Raw genomic sequence first — 26,065 nt, forward strand, 5'->3', positions numbered from 1 at the left:
CCATTGAACACATAGTGACCGAAGGGGAAACGGAAGGGGTTCTCAGAAAATAACCTAGCCTTAACCCCCAGCCGATAAGTCCAATTGCTTCCTTAATACGCGCAAGGTTATTCAAACTCAACAAAATTTGCATTCATCCAATATTGAGAGGCCTACTTTAACCGACTGTGGTGGAGGCGGCTTAATACACTGCGACACACAGGGATGTCACTTTGTAACCTTCAAATAGACATCCTGTAGTCGTGGAGAGGACAGAATCGAACAGCTTCGTTGTATGGTATATTTAAAGCCTAGTGTCAACGACTAATGCAGCTTGAACAACGGCCCAGCATACATGTGGGAAAGTAGAGAGTGCTGAAGCTGCAGTGAGTGCTATGTTGTTTGATCCGTTTCTGTGCAGACATGAAAGGCTGGGAACCTGCATTATGTTCGTCTTAATTATGTTCTGAGAAAGGCTGGGTACACAGCAAAAGAACCGAAAGGTTCACAAAGGTAAACAGCAAACTTGGATCCTTCTAATTGCACCAGTTTCGGAACAACTTCCTCTGTGTAGTGGGGAGGGACGTCGTGCCAGGCAGCTGTGCATCTTAACATCTTATCTTGTGCCCTGCCAGAAAATAAAGTGTTAATGCCCATAATGTCTTCCTTCTCCAATACACCTCAACACCAAGCATATGGTCCCCTTTGCAAAACATATGTAGCCTCATACCGATTACATTCAATTATTAATCACCCAACACGCTAATGCCACTTGTAGCAGTCGCTGTACAGAGAAAGAGCAACATCTGCTAAGGAACTGTCTAGCGGCCCCAACAATAGGACCACATGAAGAAACCTGCCAGAATGTTCTTAATGACTTCTGGCAGAGGATGCAGGCAGAGTGGTTTTCTGAGCGGGTGCCAGGAACATCTGTAAGGTTTGCGGAGCCAATTCCCAACAGAAGCTAAGTTAGAGGACGGCAACATTAACCGTGCCGAGACACGCTCTAGATCGTCACGCACACTTTCTTTAACGAAGGGGACTTAAAATACTTGGATGACACACTTTTTAGTTTGGTTTTTCCACTTACTTTAACAAATGTATTCATCTGTGTATTGTCAACCTAATAAAATAATGTGGCAGTGGGCCTCTTACTATTCAAATAATAAAATGGTATTTATAGTAGCTGTACCTCACCAAGTGAAGAACAGCTAGAGGTTAGAATACATCAACTCTTAGTTTAAGTCTCAGGTCCACAGGAGCCACCAGGGAACTGAGTCAACAACCCATTACTTGCTAAAGTGACTGCCCTACACTGCTAACCTAAAGACACCAATATCCTTGAAACAAAGCAAATTGGCATGTTAGCAGAGACACAAGGGCAGGTTTTTAACTGAACCAAAGCATCATATTGGGCTTGTATCGCAGGGAATTATCCATACTAGTGGGACATCAAGCCCTTCCAATACACTACTGCCTACAATTGGACCACACTAACGCGTTGATGATTATGTCCAGTCACACCGTGACTCAAGTCATCGAACAAACTGCTTACACATTGCAGTGACTATTGTACCCTTGTCAAATCACTGTGTTGGACAGCACATGGACAGCCTATGCAGCCTATGTAAAGTATTTCAAGACCTTAAGAGATATGGGTCTTGAGTTTGGGTCTCAAGGCTCTTACCTTGGACCAGTTAAGGCGTCTCATGGAGGTCTCTAGTTTGAACTCCTTCTTGGGTCTCAGGCCGTAAGGGAGAACCAGGGGTTTGGGGGAGCCTAGGAGGCTCGCCATCCCAGGGGGAGGAGGTGGTGGAGGAGGAGCACCGAATGGAGGAGGAGGTGGTGGTGGGACACCACATCCAGGCAGTGGAGGAGGTGGAGGAGGAGGCGGTGGAGGAGGAGGACAGCCGGGAGCAGCAGAAGGAGCAGAAGATCCATGGAGACCAAGAGACGCAGCAGAGGTCAAGGCCCCCGGTGCAGCTCCAAACTGAGCAGAGGGAGATGGTAAGTGTTATAATGTGAGCATTATACGATGGATATTATAATGCGATGATAAGATAAGCAATAATGTGATGATGATAATCAATGCTATGATTGTGATGATGAGAAGTGATAGATTATATTGGGATTAAGATGAGGTTCATGGTGATGAGAGAAGAGAGATACATTATGTGATTATGATACCATATGATATAATGTGATTATGATAAAATAGGGAGATTATACATAGTTTTATGTGATTATGATGAGATGTTATAATTGTGTATATGATACGAGATGGTAAAATGGTGATTATATTAGTCATAGGAAATTATGATTATAGAAAGAGTATGATCTGATTATGATATGATTTATGAGGGAGATTAATACTGTTTTTTGTGATTATGATGTAAAATCTTTGTAATATGATTGTGATAGGAGAATGTAAGTGTTATTAGAATATGATAGGGAATTATATTTGATCATGATCAAATAGATTATAATGTGATGATTATGAGAAATTCTAATGTTATTATGATGAGATGGTATCATGTGATTAAGATAAAAACAATTAGAACTTGTGATAAGAGATATTATTGTTGATTACTTATTGATTAAGTGAGGGAGATGTTTTGTTGTGTGTCAGTGTGTGTGTGTGTGCGTGCGTGTGTCTGTGCACGTATGTTTGCAGTGTGTGTGCGTGCGTGCATGTAGCAGTGTGTGTGGGCCACCTTTTCGTCAGTAAAAGGTAAAATATGTTGCGTAGTAAGCGGGGGAAGCTCTGTAAATGGTATGGTAGAGAGTAAATGGCTTATTGATCCAAACAACAGTTTTAGATTAAAGACGAACGCAGAAGGTCAGGCCTAGGGCTCCGTACCTTCCTCCACTGGGAGACGGCTCCCTTTAACCACTGGTGGGTGGCTGCGTGTGCGCCAGAGAGACAGACAGAAAAAGACAGAACCTAGAGAGACGGATTAGTAGAGAGCGAGAGAGAGCGACAAAAAGTCAAAGACCAAGAGGGAGCTATGGATAAAGAACGAGCAGAAGAGAGAGAAAACAAGACGCAGAGGCTGAGAAAGTGTGCAGGAGAGAAAGAGCCAACACAGAGGAAGGAGAGAGAGAGAGAGAGCGAGAGAGAGAGAAAGAGGGAACACAGAGGAGAGAGAGAACCAAAGCGAAAGAGAGAGAGCGAGAGCGGCTTGTGTGCAAGTGTAGCCACTAGAGCTTAATGTATCTGCAGCCATCTGAGTCTCCACTATTTGAGTATTCTCTCACCGTTTACTTTCCAAATTGAAAACTTATCTGGAAAATAAAAGCGAAGTTCCCTGGTGCTCTCGGAGAGAGTAGTTATCTCGCCATGCGGACGCAGCTAGGGACAGGGTGTGAGGGGGACGGGGGGGATGGGGGGAGACCGTGTAGAGGCGAGGGCCCCCGTTGGTGAGGCGAACAGAAAGAGCAGGGAGGGGTGTCAGAATAAATTGCTTTTTAGAACAATTCCCCCTCATGGGAGAGAAATGAGAAAATTAGGAATGGAGCAACGGACAGAAGCGGCGGAGGATGTCATTAGACTTAGTGTCAGGAGAACAGTGGGGAACGCTGTCAACGACCCACCACAGCCAATACAGACGAACAGAAAGACATACATGTACATCCTAATATTACCATATAGAGATATATGGCTATACATCCCACAACAGAGGAGGTCAAACTCCTTTGATTATAGCTTTGGTAGCTGAGAGAGAGAGAGAGAGAGAGAGAGAGAGAGAGAGAGAGAGAGAGAGAGAGAGAGAGAGAGAGAGAGAGAGAGAGAGAGAGAGAGAGAGAGAGAGAGAGAGAGAGAGAGAGAGAGAGAGAGAGAGAGAGAGAGAGAGAACGAGAGAGAGAGAGAGAGTCAAAGCAGCATTGGATGGAACTAATATTTGAACAGAGCCGGTGTGGGAGGTAGACCGTCACAAAGAGAAACAGAGATAACCAGAAAGCTGGGTGTACCTGAGTCCTGAAGGCCTGTAGCTCGGTGGTGAGCTCTGTTATTTTCTCCTCACACTTCAGAAGCTCTGCCTGAGTCTCCTGTCTGCTAAGGAAGTCCTCCTCAGACTACAAACACACACATACACATTGGTTAGAACAGGGTTCCCAAAAGTTCTCTGACCATGTGAAGATTGTGTGTTTATTATTGACGTAGCTCGAAGTACAATATTACAGGCATTTTAATAAATGATTGATAGTTTATAGTAAAATCAAATTAATCCACGTGTATCAACCCATTTCCTGGACTACAGAATACAGTTCATGTTGCTCATAAGGTAGAAATTAGGCTGCCTTCCTTTGTTTACACTTGCAATGGAGCAAACACACAGTTAAGGCATTATTAAGTCTTTCCTCAATTCAGATGTGAGGAAATCAGCAATTGAAATGTGTCTTTAAACCTTAGCAGTATTCAATGAAACTAAGAGCAGACATCAGAAAGGGAATATTTGGAAAAACTTGCTTTCTGAGCCAGCTCTGAAGCTCTCTGTTCGTACTCATCAATCCGGGCTTGATCCACACACACATCTAGAAAACAAGGAGACAATGTCAACATACACAAGTATTAAGTGCCATTAAGATAGGTAGGAGGTAGCTTTCTGAGGTGTTTAAGGTCACCTAGGAGGTGGCTGAAGTCCACATCAAGGCGCTTGCGGTAGGAGAAGTCGGGGTCGGTTCCACTGCGGTGGAGAACGATCTGAGAGACACATTCCTCTATAATCTTAAAGTACTGAGGCCTGGAGAGAACACACACACACACACACACACACACACACACACACACACACACACACACACACACACACACACACACACACACACACACACACACACACACACACACAGAATGAGATGGTGGAGAGAAAGGGAGAGATAAAATAAACTTTAGATCATAAAGAAATCAAGAATTCAGCAAGGCAAAAAAATTAATACATTAGAGGATTTTTGCCCCCCTGTTCAGATCAGGTCCAACAGTATTCCTAGCCTGGCTAACACCAGACCTCATCTCAATCTACATTGAGAGGAGGTCTGGGAACCACATATTCATTTTCTTGTATTTGAGGCGTGGTTTACGATTGCCCGGAGCCGTTTATTTGGCGCTACGAATGTCTATCATATCAGTCTGTACGTAGCTCATAGCCAATCAAAGCCTGTTGGTAGCAGGGCAAAATCATCCTTCTTGGTAATGAAAGAGTTTAGCGCCGAAAGTTGCTGTTTTTTCAAAATAAACTTGCATTCTGAACTACCGTACTTAGAACATTATCTAAGGCTGCATCGAAAGGTAACGTGTCTGCTGCCATTTTGGATCCGTAAACTACAAGCTTCGGTGTGTTGCATAGACGTCGTCATCGTCCTGCCATCCCTCCCCGTTCTGTGATTGGTACCCTATCTCAGGCGAAAATCTGATCCATGGAATACAGGCCTAGCAGCGCGAAAAGAAATCGCGCGCAAGGCAGCCTGGGTATACCCAGGCTACAGTATTCCTGGAGCTGAGTTCACCTGGCCTTGTTAAAGAAGCAAAGAGGAGTTGTTTTGAGGAAGAGCCTGTATGTTAACATCTCAGCCAAGTCTGATGTGTCTGACAACGGTAGAGAGGAAGCCCAATTCCTGTGACAACGTTGGCACAGCAGGTAGCAGAGCTACACAGAAGGAGCTGGGGCACCGCTATCAAAAAGAATCAGTACTGTGCACGCTTGGCTGTGAAGAGGATGTTCCACACACTGTACCGTGTGACAACAGCACAATAAATACACTACTGTATCAAAAAAGATATTCCCAGGCAACGTTGTTTGTGGCGAGGTGAAAGGGGAGATGTTTTGAAGCTTCAACAGTTGAAGCTAAGTTGTCTGTGTGGTATTACTACAATGGGATAAATAACAAACAGCACATGAAAAGGGCCATGATTGTCTTGTGAAAGCAGATGTACTAAAGGCGGCACAAACACAGCACGACAGTAGATCTGCTCCAATAATATCAACACGTTTGTGTAGTATGTGGTTTGACATGTACTTCCTGAACAGTAAAGGAAATATAGTTGTTGATATAGATATATATATATATATATATATATATATATATATATATATATATAAAGCTGTTGATATTTATATATCAGTGGCGGCTGGTGGTTTTTAAACTGAGGAAGGAAGGTCTGCACGCTTGGTTACCATTGGCCTGCTTGCACTGTTAGTGGCGTATGGTGGCATAAGTATGTGTGACTCAAGTTGTTTCAGGGTGTTTTGGTGAACTACAAAATAGCAGGGAGGGATAATTATGTAAATAAAATTGATACGAATCCACTAGTGGCAGAATTGTACTTTGAAAGCTGGTGGGCAGCATGTCTTGGACTACAAGGGCATAAGGAAAGGATGCAAAGCCAATTAGTCCAATCAGGCCTACCCTTGATTTGTAAAACTAAATTAAAAAAATCTGGGCCTATCATTGGGCCTATTTTTGCCCTCAATTACTGAAGCCATTGGTTGCAATTTGGCTATGTTTACGAAATTACAACTGTTTAAAGAAAAATGAAGAAAAGACCAAAAGTGATTCCATTTAAAATGCATAATGCTCTGAATCATTCACTAACATCCTTTCCACTATATCAAACAGAACATTCAGAGAAACAAACAATTAAAAGAACAACAAGAACACAAAAATATGTAAGCTCAGTGTATTTATTTTGGGACCTTGCCCAACTTTTGGCGATGGAAACGCCAATATAAGCGAAACGGGCCGCATCGAACCGCATCGCTCGGTGGAAACGCCAATATGCGAACAGAGCCGCACTGTACCGCAACAAACAGAAGTGCACCGCTCGGTGGAAACGAGGCATTCGACTGAGCGTGTTTGTTTGTTCTCCTAGCCTAGACTTGAGGGGATAACCCCTCCCTCCAGGCTGCTCCACAGCCAGGGCTCCTGCTTATTGGTTCATAGCGCAGCCATGAACCAGCATATTCATTAATAGATGTTAGCGCGATTCAGATCCCTCAGCAAGTCACACCCACTCAGAGGAGGACTTTCCTCATCTCTCTCCCATTGAACCCCATGTTATCACCGGACGCCAACACTTTCAGGGAAATTCATGGGAGTCAATGGAGGCTGAGGGAGGAACTTCCTCCCTGCAGTAATTGTCAATAGGCAATAGGGGTTGCTAATGTCCCTTTACCCAGGGAAATGAACAATACATATACAGAGGCATCTAGAGGTCATATTTAAGGGCATTAATTCATTACAATAGTCTAGGCGATCTTATTTTTTTTTATACTCAACAATGTTATGGAGGATCTTCCTCCCTCTCCTCACTGGAGAAGCTTCCACTGATTATATATATATATATATATATATATATATATATATATATATATATATATATATATATATATATGATGAAATACAAGACAACTTCATTTTAATTAGATGTATTTATTCCAGATGGGAAATGTGGACGTGACAGCAGGTGAAGTACACATTGATATATTTATGACACACATCTGGGTCTTCTTCCGTGCTTCTGTACCTCTGCCCGTGTCTGTGTGTGTCTGCATGCGTGTGTGCATCTGCCTATTTCTGTGTGTGAACCAGGGAGCGAGTATGCCTATGTGTACGTGTGTGTTTGGGATGGGGTGAAGCGGGGGGAGGACTTGGGAGGCGAGAGATCCAGGTGAGCTCGTTTGATTCCCTCATTATCTGACAGCAGCCCACGGCCTGCGGCTGCATGCATAGCAAGTGGCCGTGTGTTCCGCAGGCCTTCCAACCCACCGCCCCCTTACCGCGCCCCACGCAGCCACGTCCGTCTCTCCGCTGTGAGGTAGCTGCCTGCTATCATAAAGCAGCCTTCAACTCTGGTGGCGCAGTTTGCAGTTTACAATTCAATTGATTTATTTTAAGTTGACCTTACTACGCGTCCTACGCAGTGGTCGGTCCACAACTAATTAAAGATTAAAATAATGAGCGTGCAGGTATTTGAGATTCAGAGGAGGTCACTGCCGATGTTGGTCTCTCGTGTCTTTTAGAGGTGCTGTTAGGGAAAACTGCCTGAACGGGAGGTGGAAGGGGGTGGGGGGTAAGGCTGGGTTGACTTAAAAGATATCTGGGATCAAGTCCTCGGATTTGAGACACAGCAGGCAGTCTAGGTAGGTATGCTAATAGGTTCAGAATCACATACACAGGGCTGCTTGCGGTCATGTTCTGGAGGTGAGTATGATCAAGAGAGGTGCGTTTATTCAGTGAAACTAGCAAATAGGCAGTGAAAGATCCTCACAGAAGTGGCTGAATATGTTGGATGACTCAGCTGGGTGCTGGTGCTCAGATCTGTAGAAGAGAGCCCTGTGACTGATGCGCTACATCACGTACCATGAGAGGGATCTCAATTATACTCTGGTTCCACACGTTGGGCCTCCAGACAAGACCAGAGGAATGGAAAATTCGGATATACATACACATACATCTCAATGAATTAATCATGTTCTGAACTAGACATATTTCATAGTTCAACACTTTAGAGGGCTTTCGTCCCGTATGTGAAGCACCTGGTGATAGTAATACCTATTAGGACTTGTGTCTTAGTTTAATGGGAAGCCGCTACGCTTTACAGACTTCATTTAAGGATGTAGTCGACTCGAGGATAACAAGACGTCCCTGAGCGGATTACAGCGCTGGACGCGCTGCAGGTGTGGGAACATGTGAGGCAGTGACCCGGAGCCTTGGACGACAATGAAGACGATGAGGTCTGCTGGGCTGCAGTGCTCTCTCTGCTCTGTACATCAGTGCTAGCTACAGGGATCACATGCTATGCTACGCTACGTTAGCCAGCTGAATACTTGGAACCAGCAGCACTGGTTTAAAGGTCGCAGCACAATTGAAACTAAATCATACACGCAACACATTGCGTGTATGATCAGAGTGTCTCTGTGTGTGTGGGGGTTTGCACCTAAGGTATTGGTGCCATTCCCAAAGCCCAGCAAGAGCAGATAATGCTCTGAAAACACCTTTTATAATTATACTAATAATGAGAGAGTATCTCTGCATTCCCTCTGGATATTCTTCACTATCCAAGCCCCTGGGTCACAGCAGAGGGGGTGTGTGTGTGTGTGTGTGTGTGTGTGTGTGTGTGTGTGTGTGTGTGTGTGTGTGTGTGTGTGTGTGTGTGTGTGTGTGTGTGTGTGTGCGTGTGCGCGTGCGCGTGCGCGTGCATGCGTGTTGTCGTCTCCACTCTCTGTTCCCTAATGGCTTCAGACGCAGGGATATTAATCATCCGTTTGGGGGACTAATGAACAGGGAACATGCGTGTTGTTTTTCCCCCGCCACGGGAGTGTCCGCGGGTGTTACATTTCATATTCCCCAAATCACGTGCTCATATTTTGATTAAGCTGAGGTTTAGCAGTGGCACGCTGCGCACCACGCACACATTAAGGGATCCTTTGAAAAGAGCCCTGTTCAGAAGGAGCGAGTGGAGATCCGCCTTGGCCAAGGATTGCCCGGAGATGAAAGAGCGGCCGTTCTCTTTGTTGGTCAAGGTCGTGGAGGGGGTCAGGCCATAAACACTTCACACGGCATACTCAATTTTAAAGATGTGTGTGTGTGTGTGTGTGTGTGTGTGTGTGTGTGTGTGTGTGTGTGTGTGTGTGTGTGTGTGTGTGTGTGTGTGTGTGTGTGTGTGTGTGTGTGTGCGCGCGCGCGCGCGCGCGTGTGCGTGCGTGTTTTTTTGTTCAAAGCAATGGTCTTTCTCAATTAGGCACGCGCAGGTGCGCAAACACCACAACCCCAGCACACACACAATCTCCCCCCCTCCTCAGGTGTGCCAGTGGTTACCTGGCCAGGTAGTCGTTGCGGATTAGCATCAGGTGTTGGAGGATGGACAGGAAGTAGTTCTCAGCACTGGAGTCCTTCGCCATGCTCTGGACCACGCTGAACACATCCCCCACATCAGTGCACCCAGTCAAGGACCAACACGCACTTCAATATGTGGAGCGTACGTTAAATACACCAGTGTATTCAACTCAGTTTGAACCCATCTGCGTTTCCAGCTGTCTGTTTCCCTCCTCCGTTGGTTATTGTTCCTAGCGTCTCTGTGTCCAGTCAAATGTATTTATTTATTCATGATCTATTTGTACTATTGTTGTCTATATCCTGTGCCCTGTAATGAGTGTCCTGAAAGTAAATAAATAAAACGCATTCTTATTTGAGTCGAACTTAAGGAATAGACTAGATTATTATTGCATATTATTGTGTATTATTAATGTGGGAGAGTTTCTTTTCCTTTTCACATTGTCCTCAACTGAAACGTCTTTGTGTGTTTGGTTTTATAATAATGCTGTGTTCTTGGGCAGGGCACACTTTGAAAATAAACGTTTAAGCTCACGGAGACAGTTCTGATTGAATAAAAGTATTTATACATAATACCTTCTACATTAAATACACCAGAGTGTACCAACACACAAAAGAGAATTATAAATGACAGGTGGAATGCGGTGTGTGTGTTATGTGTTATTTGGATATTAATGTTTTATAAGCAGCATCTCCCTGTCCTCCTGTTTTTATCCTCTAGCCTTGGAATGAAGCATGAAGCGGGACTTAAAATCAACATAGTGGTAACAAGGCTGTTGTGTTCTTATTTTCTCATAAAATCCAAGTGAACACTGTTTCTAATGGACTCCAAACTCCAGAGACAGTGCCTCGGGCTTTAGAGTGTACCGCGCTTTGTGGCGAGAGCAGAAGGAAAGGATATGTGATCTCACAGCGGATGTCTTCCAGTCGGTGGGAGAACTCCATCATGTCTTCCTCCTTGTTCTCCTCAAACACCTTCAGCTGGATCTCCAACGCCTCATTCCTGGTGGATGACAGGTGCTTCAGGAGGAGAGGAGGGAGGAGAATGAAGAGAGAGAAGGGAGAAGGGAGAGTGTAAGAGAGAGAAGGGAGAGGTAGATGAGAAGGGAGAGCCGAGGGGGAGAAGGGAAGGAAGATGAGAAGAGAGAGAAGGGAGACGAGAAGGAAGAGAGGAAGAGAGAGGGTAGAGGGAGACGAGAAGAGAGAGAAGATGAGAGAAGGAAGAGAAGGAGGATGAGGGAGGGAAGGAAGAGGGTAAATAACGTCAGACATAGCAAGTGGAGATATTGAAGGCAAAGTCATGAGCGAGAGAGATGGGGTGGGTTTGATTAAACTTTGAGACCAATCAACATTGAAACATAAAGCGTGAGATGGGGCAGGCCTCAATCAGAGCGGTCTCTTCATCTCACACAGCCCCCCGTGATAAACCGCCACAGCTCAGCTCAACGCCTTCATTTATTTGTTTACTTGGCAGCCGGTGGCATTGTTTACAGCAGGTGAGCGCGTCGGCTGGGGGGACCGCGAGCCAGGTATCCCATTGGCTCTCTCGGGGTGGGTAGCTGCGGGCGTAGAGACGTGTGGCTGCTCCACCAGGATTCATTAATTATTTGCCAGAGCAAATCCACAATATTTCACTCAAGTGGACATCTGATTTAAATATTAATACAAGGTGAGAGTGTGTTAATGTAGTGTGTGTGTGCACGGGCCAGCGATGGTGAAGTGCGCCTCACCGGTAATATCTCTTTGAGGCCGCAGCGCATAAATTCATTCCTGAGGTGCAGTCTGAAGTCCAGCTCGTCCGGAGACGTCACCAAGGCGTTGATAAGCTGCATGCAGGCCACCTGGACCACCGAGGAGAGATAGGAGGAGGTTAAACACGAAAACAAACCATACAGTCCCACAGTCTGGACATGAGACCCTCCTTGCAATGCCCTCAGGTCTAGGGTCGACTACCTATACCAAAACAAACATAAAGGGCCCTATTTTAACGGTCTGAAACGCAAGTGAGAAGCGCCATGCTCAAGTAGCTTTGTGAGCGGTTGTATTTTGCGACGTGGCGCATGAATGACTCTTACGCCCGGCGCAAATCTAAAAAGGGTTGGTTTGAAGTAGCCTAAATACCCGTAGGTGTGGTTTGGGCGTAACGTGCAATAAACCAATGAGAGTGCCATCTCCCATCCCCTTTAAGAGCCATGAGATCATTTGAATCTGACGAGTTGATATTTTGACAGCGCGTTTGCAGTCTCCGATGAGACAGATGCATGAACACATGAATTTCAAACTTCAAATGGCTCAGTTTATGGCCAAATAATATGGCCTAATTCACACATGGAATAGCGATTTCTTCCACAACTTCAAAAACACTGAGACCTCAAATAAATTTTTGGGAAAGAAAACTTAACACACATATGATATGCTGTAACTGTGGTTCTATTTAATGATATACGCAATACATTAACAAACATAGTTTCTTACCAGTGTTGTATGCATTATCGTTATTGACTTGTGTTCCTAATATGCATTCGTCCCTCCGTTAATATACATCGCCTGTAATATTCGTTACGTGTTTAGTTTGCGTGTTTAAACAGATGGACGCACACACGTGCGCCCGCTTTCATTCATTATTTTACACATACACACACGCGCGTCAGCATTCATTCATTCTTTTTAACACTCGCGGTAAAACAATGTTTTCTCATGATCAAATACTCATCAATCCTAAAAGTTATGGGCTTGTACACGATGTCTGTGTCAAGAAAATATGTGTTGCTGTACGGTGTTTGCAGATGCATTGATCTAAAAGTACAACTTATTACCGCTGTATCAGCTGTTCTTTCCCAAATAATTTCCCAAGAATGTGTGGCTAGGTAGATGAGGGAAGCAAAGTGTATGCGCGAGGTGCACAAGCAACATTATGCATGCACTTTTAAAATAGCATCTGAACAACGCGCCACTGACTTTAAACCAGGTATTTCCTGGTTTGTGGCGCAAATGTTTTCTGAAACTGCATAACAGCACCAGGGAACGTTTGCGCCAGAACACGCCTCCTCTTTTTGCCGAACCGCCTCCTGGGGTGCAAGATCATTCCCTAATTTACAGGAGTGTGGCGGTGGAGGGAAAAGAACGCTCTGCGCCAGTTGCAAACTAGCAATGACGTCAGTGCGTCAGTGTAGAAAGTAAATTGCGCTGGATGCAAGATAGGGCCCAAAGAATCAAATACAATAGAAATAAAGAAAATAATCAACAAAGATAAATCGATGTATTCATGGAAAGAACCATCAAGAACAGCTCCACACAAACAGACAGAACATACACAAACCAGACATTTAGGCAGAAAACCCCACATTGCCTGGCTTTCACAAAGAGGCAGAGAACCCCAGACTGCTTTACATGGAGGCAGAGAACCACACCAATTGACATGGAAGGAGAGAACGCAGAAGCAGATTTCCTCCCTGAAAATACAAAAGCATACCAAACATGTCGGGGAGAGAACAAAGAACCCCAGGATTTCGTCCAAACACAGACCGCACCAAACGCAACAAACATAGAACCAGGGGTGGCCAGAGACCAGGAAGAACAAGATATTAAAAGAGAGGAGACAAAGGAGGCGGTGAAGGAAGCTGAATCCGTCAAGGGGGAGATGAGTTGCACGGCACATGCATTCTTAATGAGTATAGAGCCAAAGCACACAACCATAACTAATGTACATCCTTTTCTCTTCAGTCAACCAAAGACGGTGATTTAAATATTAATGCAACAACTGCACGCGCAGACGAGCCCAACAAAACAGTCCGTTTAAGGCCAAGCTGGCTGTTCTGGGAGCCATTTTCATCCTCTCCCCGATGTGTTTTCTACGCGATGGATGCTCAGACCCCCTGGATTTACAGATCTACGCCCGGCAAACACATAACGGAATTCTTTTTCAATCAATTATTTAATAGTGATCCACTCATGTGTGGAATGAGAGACAGATACACATCGCATAGGAAGGATGACATGATTATCAAAGTTGTGTTTTTGTGCCACGACACTCTGAAATGATCGGGAGTTTAAGAGAAGCCTTCACATCGAAAGGACATATATAGGTCTGTGCTAACTATTCACTCTATTAGCATTTCGGCTATTCTTAGCCATCAGCTTCCATTTGTCTCAGAAGATTACCTTAATAGTAAGCAAAGCCTTACTCAATTAAAGAGTCAACCACCACACCAGTGTGATGTACCTGCGTGATTTTTTTCTCTCTCTCTAAAAGATAACACCTCAACATGGCTGGGCTAAAGTGAGACGTGAGAGCATTACAGTCATCACAGATGACTGTAATGTTCTAACATTTTAGGAATATTACAGGTTCCCACTGCAGTTTCACATGCTCTTAACCAATACGATTCTCCTGAGCTCCTCGCACCAGCCAGAGGGATGGGAGCCAGGGAGGGAGAACTGGGAGCAGGGGACTGGTAAAGATGTGGGAGGGAGGGCAGTACTGAGCATGGGAGAGAAGGGGCGAGAGGAAAAGACAAAGAAAGAGACGGAGGGAGCCAGGGTGGCTATGGGGGGGAGATCGAGTGAGAGAGGCTTGCTTCAGTAGAGAAAGGACCAGATCCCAGGGCGTGAAAAGTTGTCTGCAGGTCTCAGCAGTGCAGAACGCTAGCGTTAAGCTGAGCCTATATAACGTGTAGGGTAAATAATGTATAGGGTTAAAGCACCCACTGCCAGACATACTGAGGAAAAGGAATCACGTCCGGCGGTTAAGGTAATAAGGAAGGTTGTGGTTTAATGACTCAACATCTGTCTGTTTACAGACTCTGGCTCTGCTTGTCCCTAATTAAGGCATTAATATTTGAGAGGCGATGCGCTTTTAAATAACATCCCGCCGTTTTTATTTTCCCGTTTTTGTTGTCTTCATCTCCTGCATACACAACTAGTGCCTCGCCTCCCCCCTTCACCCTCAGTCATCCTTCCTCTACATATCAAGGGACTCCCGCTGACCAACCTCCCCTGCGACTTTCTCTCCCTCATCTCCGCTCCCCTGGTGCCAGCTACAGCAGGATGCATTCAAACACACTCTTAACACTACAGGCAGCAGAACACTACAAACAACATGAATGCAACAAGGGGGGGGGGGGGGGATTGAGACAGAGAAGAAGAGCCTCATCACTCATATAAGTTGAATGAGAGTGTTGTAAGATGCCGAGGAATTGCCAATAAGGAGAATAAAGAGAATAGGAGGAATACATGAAGAGACAAAGATGAAGGGCGAAGGAATACATTTACATTTAGTTCTTAAGTCAACGCTTTCATACGACGCAAGTTACAAGCAACGGTTGAGATATAATCAGAACATGAATAGAAGTAAGAGAGAAAAAAAAAAAAGACAAATAGGAAGAAATTGTGAAAGGATATGAGGAATGAATAAAGGGAATGATAACAGTAGTAAAATATATGGTAGTTGTAAATTCCTAGGTTGTGTGTCATCTATTTAAATGGAGAAAAGTCTGCCATGCAACCAGCAATGTGTGTCAGCACACACCACACTACTACAGCAGACTCAAACTCATTATCCCACAGGATATCATCCCCTTACAGTGTGTAAATGATATCAGGGAGTAGGGATTGTGTAAATATTATCAGGGAGCAGTGAGGGATTTGAGGAACTCGGTTAACTCTATTGAACATAACTAGGTTCAGCTCTCAGGCTGGAATGGTAATAATGTGGACCGTCGCAGCAGCAGCAGTGAGGGAAAAGTCTTCAGAACCAACAGCCAAGAACCAATGGACACTGCTCCTCTGAACTCAGACTTCACAACACCATGATTATATTTCATTCCTGAAATGTATACCTCAAGCTGAAATAACAACATAAATCTTGTAATGGATCTCAGTTTAAAAGAGCAGAAAAATCTAAGAAAACCGAGGGAAAACCGTGAAGAATACATACGAGGGGATAGAGAAAAGGGCTATACTAATGCTACACATGTAGTGAAACAACCTCTGTTTAAATTAGCGGTTAGTGGCTAGGTTATGCAAGGTTCCTACTGCATTATAGATGGTTGTGTGGCTTGCTAATAGCCGAGACGGAGACGTGGCTGAAATGCTAATTGGTCCACAAGTGGCTCAGGCCATTACATGGCAGTGCCAGCTCAGGTCTCCTGGCTTTTAATTGTGCTGCTGTCAACCACTTAGGAAGCCAGTCTAAGCAAGAACTGGCTCTCGTCCACCCCCACCAGTACTGCTGTAAAACACACAACTCACATTTGCTAAATCTTGGTGCATGCTTGGTGCCGCCCCTCGAGTAGGGCCATTTCATTACTCATACCCAGACCCTACAGCTTTCTAGATGTGGGTCTGGATTTCCAGGCTAAGGGCGCACACACACTAGGCAAGTTTGCCTGTTCCGTGCTGCAGGAAGAGAAGGGTCGCGCAAGGACTACGTCATCCAGCTCACGTTGCGTATCCGCGCGCGTCATCTCATTAGCATCTGTACTTTGGCTATGGCACACCTCTCCCAAGTGTGCCGTGGCCAAGGGGCTGTTCTGTGCTGGAATACGGATGGCGTGGTCACACTAGCCAAACAATCTAGACATTAGTATGCAAATGAGCTCGGGCACGGGGCCGCGGCCCTAGTGTGAGTGGCCCCTAAGCCTCTCTCAATTTATATCATAAAAATGACACAACGATGATAACAAATGTTACAATGTGTCAATTTAAAAAAAATTAAATTTATTGAACCGTCTGTTAATCACGGCCAAGATAAATAAAAAAATCGGCAGATACCGATACACGTAAAAAACGCAGATATCGGCCTATAATATCGGCCATCAGATATATCGGTCGATCACTACTCCTATGGAATAGAGAATGAGGCTGACGAGCACAGTAAGTGGAATGCGATAGTGATGTGTTGGGTTCTTCTGGTCCAGTAAAACATCCACCTGCTTCAAAGCAATCACATGGTGAAACGCACTCGCCTGTTGCGACACACTGGCCTGGTACAGCACTGGCCTGTGCGACACACTGGCCTGGTACAGCACTCGCCTGTGCGACACATTGGCCTGGTACATCACTCGCCTGCTGTGAGACATTCCCCTGGTACGACACAATCACCTGGTACAGCACTCTCCCATGGGACAATACACTTACTGGTACAATACACGCACCTGCTACAACAATCATCTGGTAAAAGAAATCACTCAACTGGTATCACAACGTAACTGCTGGTACACCAGGTAAACCACACCCCAACCTCAAGCCCTATAACTCACCTGTAGCTGTACAGAGCGGTCTCGGAGTCCCTGTACGATGGGAGCGAACCGCTCGATGGCTCTCTTCTCCCCGGCTGCGGTGATGGCTTCAAGTACCTTCTCCAAGCTACAGGGGAACACCAGACACACGAGTAAAATACAAACAAAAACGTCTTGTAAGTCATATGTATATTCTGTTTATTTATTTATTTTTTATTTCTCAATGGACCTCTCTGAGCACATGGAGATCAGAATGCAGAATTGGAGAAATGGAACGTTACCATTCCAGCACTGTTATATTGAAATTGCACAGCTGGAATGATTACTTTCCACTGACATGGTCCCATTTTTCACAATATTCCTTTCCGTTTTGAGTAAAAGTCTTGGTGAGGCTGTTATTGAATGTTTACTATTTGGTCATTTAGTGCATGTTTTACGAAAACAACTATGCAATTATTTCGCTCAAACCAGCACCAGACAATGTCAGTGTGTCGCTATGGGACCAACTGGGTAATGCAGGGTCCATGCTGCCGTAGCCTTACGCCAGGGCTCCACTAATGCCTCAACACACCGCCGACAGTGCGGCATCAACTTGAGTCATATGTGCTCCACAGGGCGCATTGACATATGTATTAAAGACGCTGTTCGCGAGTTTGGCGTTTTGGCCAACTTCCTGTCAATTTTTGCAGGTAGTACCGCCCTCCCTCATTCCCATGTCAGGACTTATTTTTCCCTGGCAGCTTTCTGGTCTTCTTTCTTTTTGTTTTCGCTTGGTGGGTTTGGTTCTGTAAGCCGTTCTTGGGAGGGCTTGAAGCTTCGCCTGACTGCCATTTTCAGTCAACATGGAAATCCTGCTGCCTTACGTGCATGCACGCCGCTTTGTGGAGTTCAATTTCCTTACTGGATAAACGGGAACCCATGTAACCAAACACTCTATATCCGTGATGGCGGTCAGAATACAGAGCTATTTTTTATAATTTAACCAATTGAGATTGTTAACAGTGCCTTTTAACACTTGATTACACATAGTCAGAAAGCAATCAATGTAAAAAGAATGTCAATAATTATGAGTGAAAGTGGCATGTTGACGCCTGCGTTTGCCATGTAGAATTGTTATTTAGGTTTGGACAGAACAATCAGCACTATCAGCACATGTCAGTGGGGCACCTTCCATTGATAATAATATAATGATATATATTATATTTCCCATCTGAACGCAAAAGTTGAGTGAACGCTGTTGAAAAGAGTGAGAGAAAGGACCTACGTGTTCTCTTCGCCTACGATGCAGATGGCGGACAGGAGCTTGACAGCGTCCGTCATCATGGCTGACTGGCTTGGCTCGATCGCCAAGGCCAACAGAGCCAGAGACTTCTCTTCGCCCAGGATACGCTCCAAGCCATACTGGAGACAAACACAGAGATTACAGTCACACTTCATGTAAAGTTTCAATAGACGAGCAGACACCGTCACTAATACAGTCTGCCCTTACTGTCGATAGTGTTACATTTGCACCTACATTTCTTATTGTGCATATAGTATAGACATATGTTCTGTATAATTTGTGTAGTTTTATTTGTAACTTCAAATTTCTACTATTGTAAGCAATGATTTTCATTATTAACCTTCAATTGGTCAAATCTATCTGCAATGGGCTGGTTACATCTATTAATGTTGGATACTTGCTTAGATAACTTCAGACTAAATAAGTGTAAACATGATTACAGCAGCTTAATTAATCCTTTAAAAATGGTTATTCCAAGACAGCCCCAAATAGAGCAAAAGCCTTAGAACATTAAAGACAAATACTTAAAACAAATAATAATGAAGTGAATTTTATTATATTGAAGCAATGAAGCAAGCGAGTTTTGGTGTTATTATTTGTTTTTACACTGGAAATCGTTGTTGTCAAGCAGGCCAATAGATACTCCTGAATAAGGTCATCATTGGTAGCAACAAAGGCAAATGGTTGGCTGGCCGTGTTGCAGCAGTTCAATTACAGGAGTGGACGCATTCAATTGCAGGTAAACAGTGAAACCTAAAAGGCAACCAAGTTATTTTTTATTAAATTATTCAGTTCCTGAATTATTTCAAGGTGTTTTTTTATGTTTCAGAGCTGAAAGAATGCCTGTTGAATAAATTGATGGGTGGAAAGAATAACTCAAACAAAAGCACAGAAATCCTTGGAAGAAGATGAGGCAACAGACAATGAGCATATCGGAACAAAATAACCAGCACGAGATATGACCAAAAGACATGCAAATGTACACCTGTCTATGTCTGATATTCAACAGAAAGGTCAGAGCAAAACAAATCTGCTGGAAGCGCTGGCAAAAATTCTGTGTTTCCTGACCCTCAGGTCCCAGTTAAGTGTGACATTTTAGGGGGACGGGGGGGACGGACGGACGGACAAACCCAGCAGTGTGGCAGACCTCGGTTCTCTGGTGGATAACAAGACGGGCTTGTCTTACATTTTCTAAGACAAGAAAATGTAAGACAATCTATACGGGCAGCACCATTTCTACATGTATTTACATTTTAGAGAGACAGAGATTGAGAAAGAGTGAAAACGAGTGAGCAAGAGGAGGAGAGTGAGAGCGAGGACAAGAATGAGGGAGAGCACGAGGGATTCCTTACTGCAGGGTCCAGTTGGATGATTGGGACATTAGCCTCTACACTAGCCTGCCTCCCACCAAACCGCCTTGACCTGTCAGCATTCACCACCACTATTATCCAGACAGCCTTCTACTATAAGAACAAGAGATCTGGACAGGCTCTGACTAGGACCTGGTGATGGTGGCCCTGTGTTGACCAGGAACAGGTGGACCTCAAGAGGAAGGGCCAACAAGAAGCAAAATCCAGGGAGCAGAAAGTAGCTCAGAGGGTCGTTAGGGGCAACACTCCTCCCCATTGTGTGGAGTGTTGTGGTTTAGGGTGACTACCAGCCGAACAGGTTCCACCCCAGTGTCCAGTCTGCAAAATGTCATTTGTTTGCTAGAAATTACAGATTAAACCAACCCGTTAACCTGTTTAAGACAATGTCAAATGTAAATTGTAAAAATGTGTATTATTTATTGATATGGTTTAGTCATGCTTGTTTTATTTTTCCTATTTCAGCATCAAGGCTGTAGTGACACGGCCATGACAAGAGGGACATATAGCAGGGTTTGTGATTTCCTTTTTCGTCAATTTTATTCCCCCTTTTTCTAAGCTGCTCAGACAGCTGGCAGACAACACCTGCCCTCTCCGGCACTATGGGTAAAAGCTATCCCATAATGCCAGAGGAGCCAGGGAAAGGTCTTGGCAGGGAGAGGGGCTGGTGCCTGTAGAGACGCTGGATTACACGAGAGTGCTGCGTGTTCGGCGACGAAGAGCGATGGAGGAACACAGACTACGGGAGACTCAGTGAACAGGAGGGCCGGGGAGTTAGGCTGGCAGGGCCTGCCGAGCTACACACCGGCTCCTTGCAGGTAATCTGATGGTTGCTGGCTCCAATCCCACGCTGCTGCTGCTGCTACTGGAGCAAAGAGGACACTAAACCCAGAGTGAGCATACTTCTGCCCTTGGTAACTCACTCCTAGAGACTCACCTCTGCTGTCTCACCTCCACGCATCATCCTGTTCATACATTTCAATGCATTTATATGATGACAAATAAATGATACATCTATGATGAAAGATTTAGAGAGCATTTGCATCAACTGCATAAATCAGGGAACAATATTTGAAGTGATTAACATTATCTAAAAATGTCCTTGACTAAGAATTTGCATGCTTGAATCTGATTAGCCAGGCAAGGCCCATCGTTAAGTGATCTTAGAATTTTTTGGTAAATGCGGCACAATAAGGCCCAATTATTTTTGACCTTTTGTGTGGTGCACACGCTTGCAAACATTTAATTGGCTTATCAGGGTTTACCATAGCTAAATAGGCAAGGCACAGCAGCTCCACTATATGAGACACTCTTCAAACAGATTCACATTCACATCATGAAAACAATGTGCTCTTCTGTTCATGTCCTAATTTTCGGTCAATTTCTCAGAGAAGATAGCTAAATACACCATAAGGCCGTGTTCACATGTAGTGTTTTCCTAAATCTGCCAGCGCTTGTTTTACATTATATTCCTATGGAGCAGATGTGAACACGGCCTAAGGAAGGATAAAAAGAATATGCCTCGGTTAAAATAATACGTCTATCAAATCTAACCGTGACGGGTCTCTAGATCGACACATCCAATCTGTTTGATGACCAACATGTTAACATCTGATTATGACAAATCCCCCATTGTATAAGTAGGTTGCATAAGAATTGGACTGATACACATTTCATGTACATGTTAAGAGATGCATTTGAGTGTACAGAACAAATGCGTCACCAATCAATAACCGGAACAGGGAAAATACACAACAGAGTATAGACGGAGGGAATCCCTTTCTCATATCAAGTAGTATGATATGAAAGCGCCCGTGGACACAGTGTATATTACACTTTGGACCATCTTAAATGGTTTCCAAATGCTGCCAAAGTCTTTTTCCTGACATTGTGTAACCTACTAGAAAATATATTGGAATGTGCCACAGCCATTGCATATAGGGGATATCCAACAAACAATACGGACATTTATCGAACGAAATACATAACAGCAAATTGCACACAGAAGTCAATCCCCTCCACCAACAAAAAAAACAAAAACATAGGCTTTTCCATCTAGAAGCCAAGCAATGCTGTGGTATCACTCAATGGACAGCTCTATCCTCCCAATGGTATGTCCCGTTGTTTTTCTCGACACGACGATTCGATTACTAAAGACTAGATTGACTAAATGTCGAAGATTTGAATCCTTGACGTTTCGAGGTCACCCCGAACAAGGTTAGGCCGCCAAAAGGATTTCTGAGACGACCAAAGCTAAAACCTGACGGCCAAAGTGAGAGTTGAGTGAGCAAGTGTTTTTAGATAGATATCTCTGAATCAAGTGATTTTTGTTTGTAGAGTCTTTAGTACATTGAAGCCCTACTAATAGCCAGCCAAGTGCAGATATAGACAGTCCCATGGATGAGAACGTCTATGGCTGGCTACTACCAAAGAAGAACATACTGACTATCTGTTGCTTTTGTTTTCAGACAGGACGGATCGTTCTTACTATATATTAAATTGGACCAGCCAGTCTCATACTGCGGGAGTGGCAGTGAAAAAACAAGAAGACAACATTTATTTAGCAAAAGAATTTGATGTGAAGCGGTTATGCAGCATATTCCTATACTATTCGCGCAGGTAAAAAGACAGACAGATGAAATGCTCAAACTCAATAGCCTAGTGAAGACGAACTTATGCTCCACCATTCCATACCGTTGCCTTGTCCTACTATATTGGCCATGGTAACTGATAAAGATACGCTAATGGGATTAGTTAACCTGATTTAGTCGCTGGATAGAACCCTAAAACATCGACATTGTTGTGCTTACAATTTATGCCACTTTTCACAAAATTGCCTTGTATGTGTACAGTCCCATTCAACTCAATGAATTGTTATTATTTGATTGTAGTGTGAATAAATCTCAGTGGACAGTAGCGTTCAATGTTAAAGTACTTTAGAATGTGACTCTTGAGTTAGTGTTCTGCATCACCACAGACAACGCAGATTATTAAAATAATGCTGCAGAGAGATAGGCTTAATATAATATAATTTGGTGCCTAATATTATTATTATCTTAACAAGAAAAATGAAATTGGTAGAATGCCCTCTAGTGTTTTAACAACCACATGCGGACGGTGGCACTGGCAATGTATAAACCTGTGTATTAGGGTATAGGTACATTTTAAATATGCTAAATTTGAGGATTACAATTTTAATATAATTAAAATATTGTAGATAATGAGGAATGAATGAAATTAAATTTGAATGGGATAATAAAGGACAGCAAATATCAGTCATGTAATTTCTAATAAAACAATTATGCAACAATAGGTAAATTATGTAACGTCAAATATGGTCAAACTCAATTGAATAATCTCTGCCTTGCCGATTGAAACAATGTTAAATGTTCCACTAGTTGCACAAGTAACTTCACAGACCAATACTACTCTCAAGGGGCTGTAGAGAATCATGTAGCGTCATGGCAAGGATGAGAGCGGAGGAATGCATTTGCATCTGCTTGTACTTTTAAGTTATGTTCTTATGCTGCAAGGACTTTTGATTTTTTAAACACCAACACCTCCAAGGGGAGGTATCACAAATTAATATTGCCTTTTACAAATAGCTATATAGAAACAAATGTTTAGTCATTTGGGGACCAGAATCAGCCTGGTCCTCCCAATGTTGTAATAAAATGGGGCTTTCCTTTATTCAAGCATAATATATATTTTTGTTTATCAAACGGTCATTATAACAGCAACATTCATTAATTTCTATTGAATAAGGTAACATAAACTCATTGCCTTTACTGTATGCAGACCAATCATGCTTCCTGTTCTGTGTAGTCACTCCCCAAAGGCCCATTCTGAGCCAGGAAAAAAAACCTGCACTGAAATTATGTATAAAACTCTATAGTAAAAATTAACTTCTTACGTTGATGTGTATTTAACTCAAATTGATATCTGAGGATCAAATTCAGGAGAACAACCAAAATGATTGTGTATTTTTTTAATATAATTGTTAGTGATTAAGGGTAATTGATTTTTATATCGGAGTGGGTATTATCATATATATTAAGTATCAGCGAGGAAAGGATAACCAAAGTTAGTATATTCATGTACTTCGTATCAAAGTGATTATTATTATAATTATGTATATTATGTATCGTGAGGAGAAGATAACCAATGTGGAGAATATTATTATTATCTCTAATGTATCCAACTAGTACTATTATGTAACGTGCATCAGTGAGGAAAGGATAACCAAAGTGAAAATGATTTTGTATAATAGGTATGAGTGTGATGAGGCGATTACCAAAGTGAGCATTATTATACCTGAGCCCGAGGAGGGAGTAGGGCTGTCACTTTTTCCAAAAATGAAATTCGAACGAATTTCGAATGTCCATAATTAATTCGAATACATTCGAATACATTCGACACACCCCCCCCCCCCCCCCCCCCATAGAACTATAAAAAAAAAAAAAAAAGAAACACGACTTTTCTTTTTATTTCTTGTGGAAATCACGTATACCTACTGAATTCTGAACACAGGATAAAAACACATCTTTGATAACACATTTGTAAACACAACAAGAGGAAGCTCCGACACACAAGTGCGGCTGTCTTTTACGCATTAACAATAACTGCTCGGAGCGCGATATGCGGAGCGCATGTCGTCCATGGCACACACAGCCTATATAAACGAACAATCTGTGAGGCCGACCTCCAACACGGCATGCTGCTCTTTTTATTCCTTACGGAAAGAAAATTACGAGTAGTCTCGCAGCTCTCCGTTACCGCTGCAGATGATTCTGTCAGCCGTGCTGTATAAGTCCCCAAACAGGCTGCCCATCGCGCCCAGCGCAGCAGCGGACTTTTCTCCCTGTCGTGTGCGATCAGTGTCGGTCTCCGTTTCAATGAGCTCGTGTGAGAGGCTTTCAGTCACGAGATGTTTCTGTGCAGGGGAAAGGTGGACTAACCGGGAGAAGCGGGGATCCAGGAGGGCCGCTTTATTGAGGAAAAGCCACTCGCCGCTCTCTTCTTTATAGCGCATTTTTACAGTTTGAATGGAGAATTACACTTCGAATTCGAACTTTTCACCCCACCTTCGAACGAATATTCGAACTTCGAATAAAAAGTGACAGCCCTAGGAGGGAGCATTACCTTGTTGTTCATGAAGGCTTTGAGACACTGCACCACTTTGTGTTGGTTCCTCCTGTCCATCTTCTCCTGCCTGGGATTACAGTGGGTCAACACATTCAGCTCAAAACACTTTGTCACACTGTGTGTGTGTGTGTGTGTGTGTGTGTGTGTGTGTGTGTGTGTGTGTGTGTGTGTGTGTGTGTGTGTGTGTGTGTGTGTGTGTGTGTGTGTGTGTGTGTGTGTGTGTGTGTGTGTGTTTGAACATAACCATGTGTGGAAGTATTCATGCAAACGTCTGACTGTGCCCTTCCGTGTGTGTGTCCTTGAGTGTATGTGTCTGGGTGTGTATATGTACATGTATCAGTACATGTGTTAACGACGTGTGCGTACATATGCACGTGTGCATTTCCGTGTGTGCATGTGTGTGCATGTGTGTACAAATGCATGTGCTGTGTCCAACTGTGCGGTTGAGAGTAGGTTTATAATTGAGCTTCCAGCTGATTGTGATGGTTGCACGTGGTGTAGACCTACTGTTTTCTGGACAGCAGTCTCTCCAGCACGTCCAGCAGCAGGCCCAGACCCTCGTGGCCAAAGCCCTGCACCCAGCTGTTGGGATCCAAACACAAACACAGGGATGGAAGGCATCAAGCACGGAAATAAATGAGCAGTGAACAGTACTCTGACACCCGCCAGCACATAGACAGAAACTACAGTGCTCGTGTTTTGATCTGTGCACAGACCTGTGTTCTTTCCCACAGGAAATACAGCATGAACTAAGAAGCCTTTACACAAGTGGACCCACAAAGGGATAGCTTAGAAGTACAACTTTATCGTTATAACAAGTCATTCAAAGCTATTGCTAAACAACATGTAAGTGTGTGGTAGATTATCAGGATAATAATAATTACCGGTAAATCACAATTGGTCTGCTCAGGAAAATCGTAACGAACTGGATGTCATATCACAGGAATATATATTCATAGGAGGTTCATTGCAGGGCCCGACCGATTCATCGGCCTGCCGATTTAATCGGTCGATTATAGCCTTTTTGAAAATAATCGGCATCGGCCAAAAAGACGCAGATTACAACCGACTTTTTTTTATTATTATTTTTTTTTTTTAAATGTTATTGCGCTTAGTATCCTGCAGTTTGCGCTCCTACTCGCCTTTCTAACTAACAACTTTAGCTGGAGTAAAAAAGAGGAGATTGAATTTTACCGTACAACATGAAAGCACGCTCGCTC

The 26,065-nt window shown here is 43.7% G+C and overlaps 1 protein-coding gene across 4 annotated transcripts in view; it reads right to left on the reverse strand.

Annotated features, from left to right (window-relative positions):
- LOC130403479 (protein diaphanous homolog 3-like) overlaps positions 1-26,065 on the reverse strand; it is a 227,925-nt gene that overhangs the window by 138,053 nt on the left and 63,807 nt on the right. For all 4 annotated transcript variants that reach the window (XM_056607854.1, XM_056607853.1, XM_056607855.1 and 1 more), the window contains 11 exons: positions 25,353-25,427; positions 24,843-24,912; positions 18,316-18,452; positions 17,073-17,178; positions 11,544-11,654; positions 10,715-10,833; positions 9,799-9,915; positions 4,606-4,724; positions 4,451-4,515; positions 3,952-4,056; positions 1,667-1,969 (listed from right to left, as the gene is read on the reverse strand). In XM_056607854.1, coding sequence (XP_056463829.1) covers positions 1,667-1,969; positions 3,952-4,056; positions 4,451-4,515; positions 4,606-4,724; positions 9,799-9,915; positions 10,715-10,833; positions 11,544-11,654; positions 17,073-17,178; positions 18,316-18,452; positions 24,843-24,912; positions 25,353-25,427 — 1,327 coding nt within the window. The remainder of the gene's footprint in view (positions 1-1,666; positions 1,970-3,951; positions 4,057-4,450; positions 4,516-4,605; positions 4,725-9,798; positions 9,916-10,714; positions 10,834-11,543; positions 11,655-17,072; positions 17,179-18,315; positions 18,453-24,842; positions 24,913-25,352; positions 25,428-26,065) is intronic.

Source organism: Gadus chalcogrammus, chromosome 14 (genome assembly GCF_026213295.1).
Source record: "Gadus chalcogrammus isolate NIFS_2021 chromosome 14, NIFS_Gcha_1.0, whole genome shotgun sequence".
Taxonomy (NCBI): Eukaryota; Metazoa; Chordata; class Actinopteri; order Gadiformes; family Gadidae; genus Gadus; species Gadus chalcogrammus.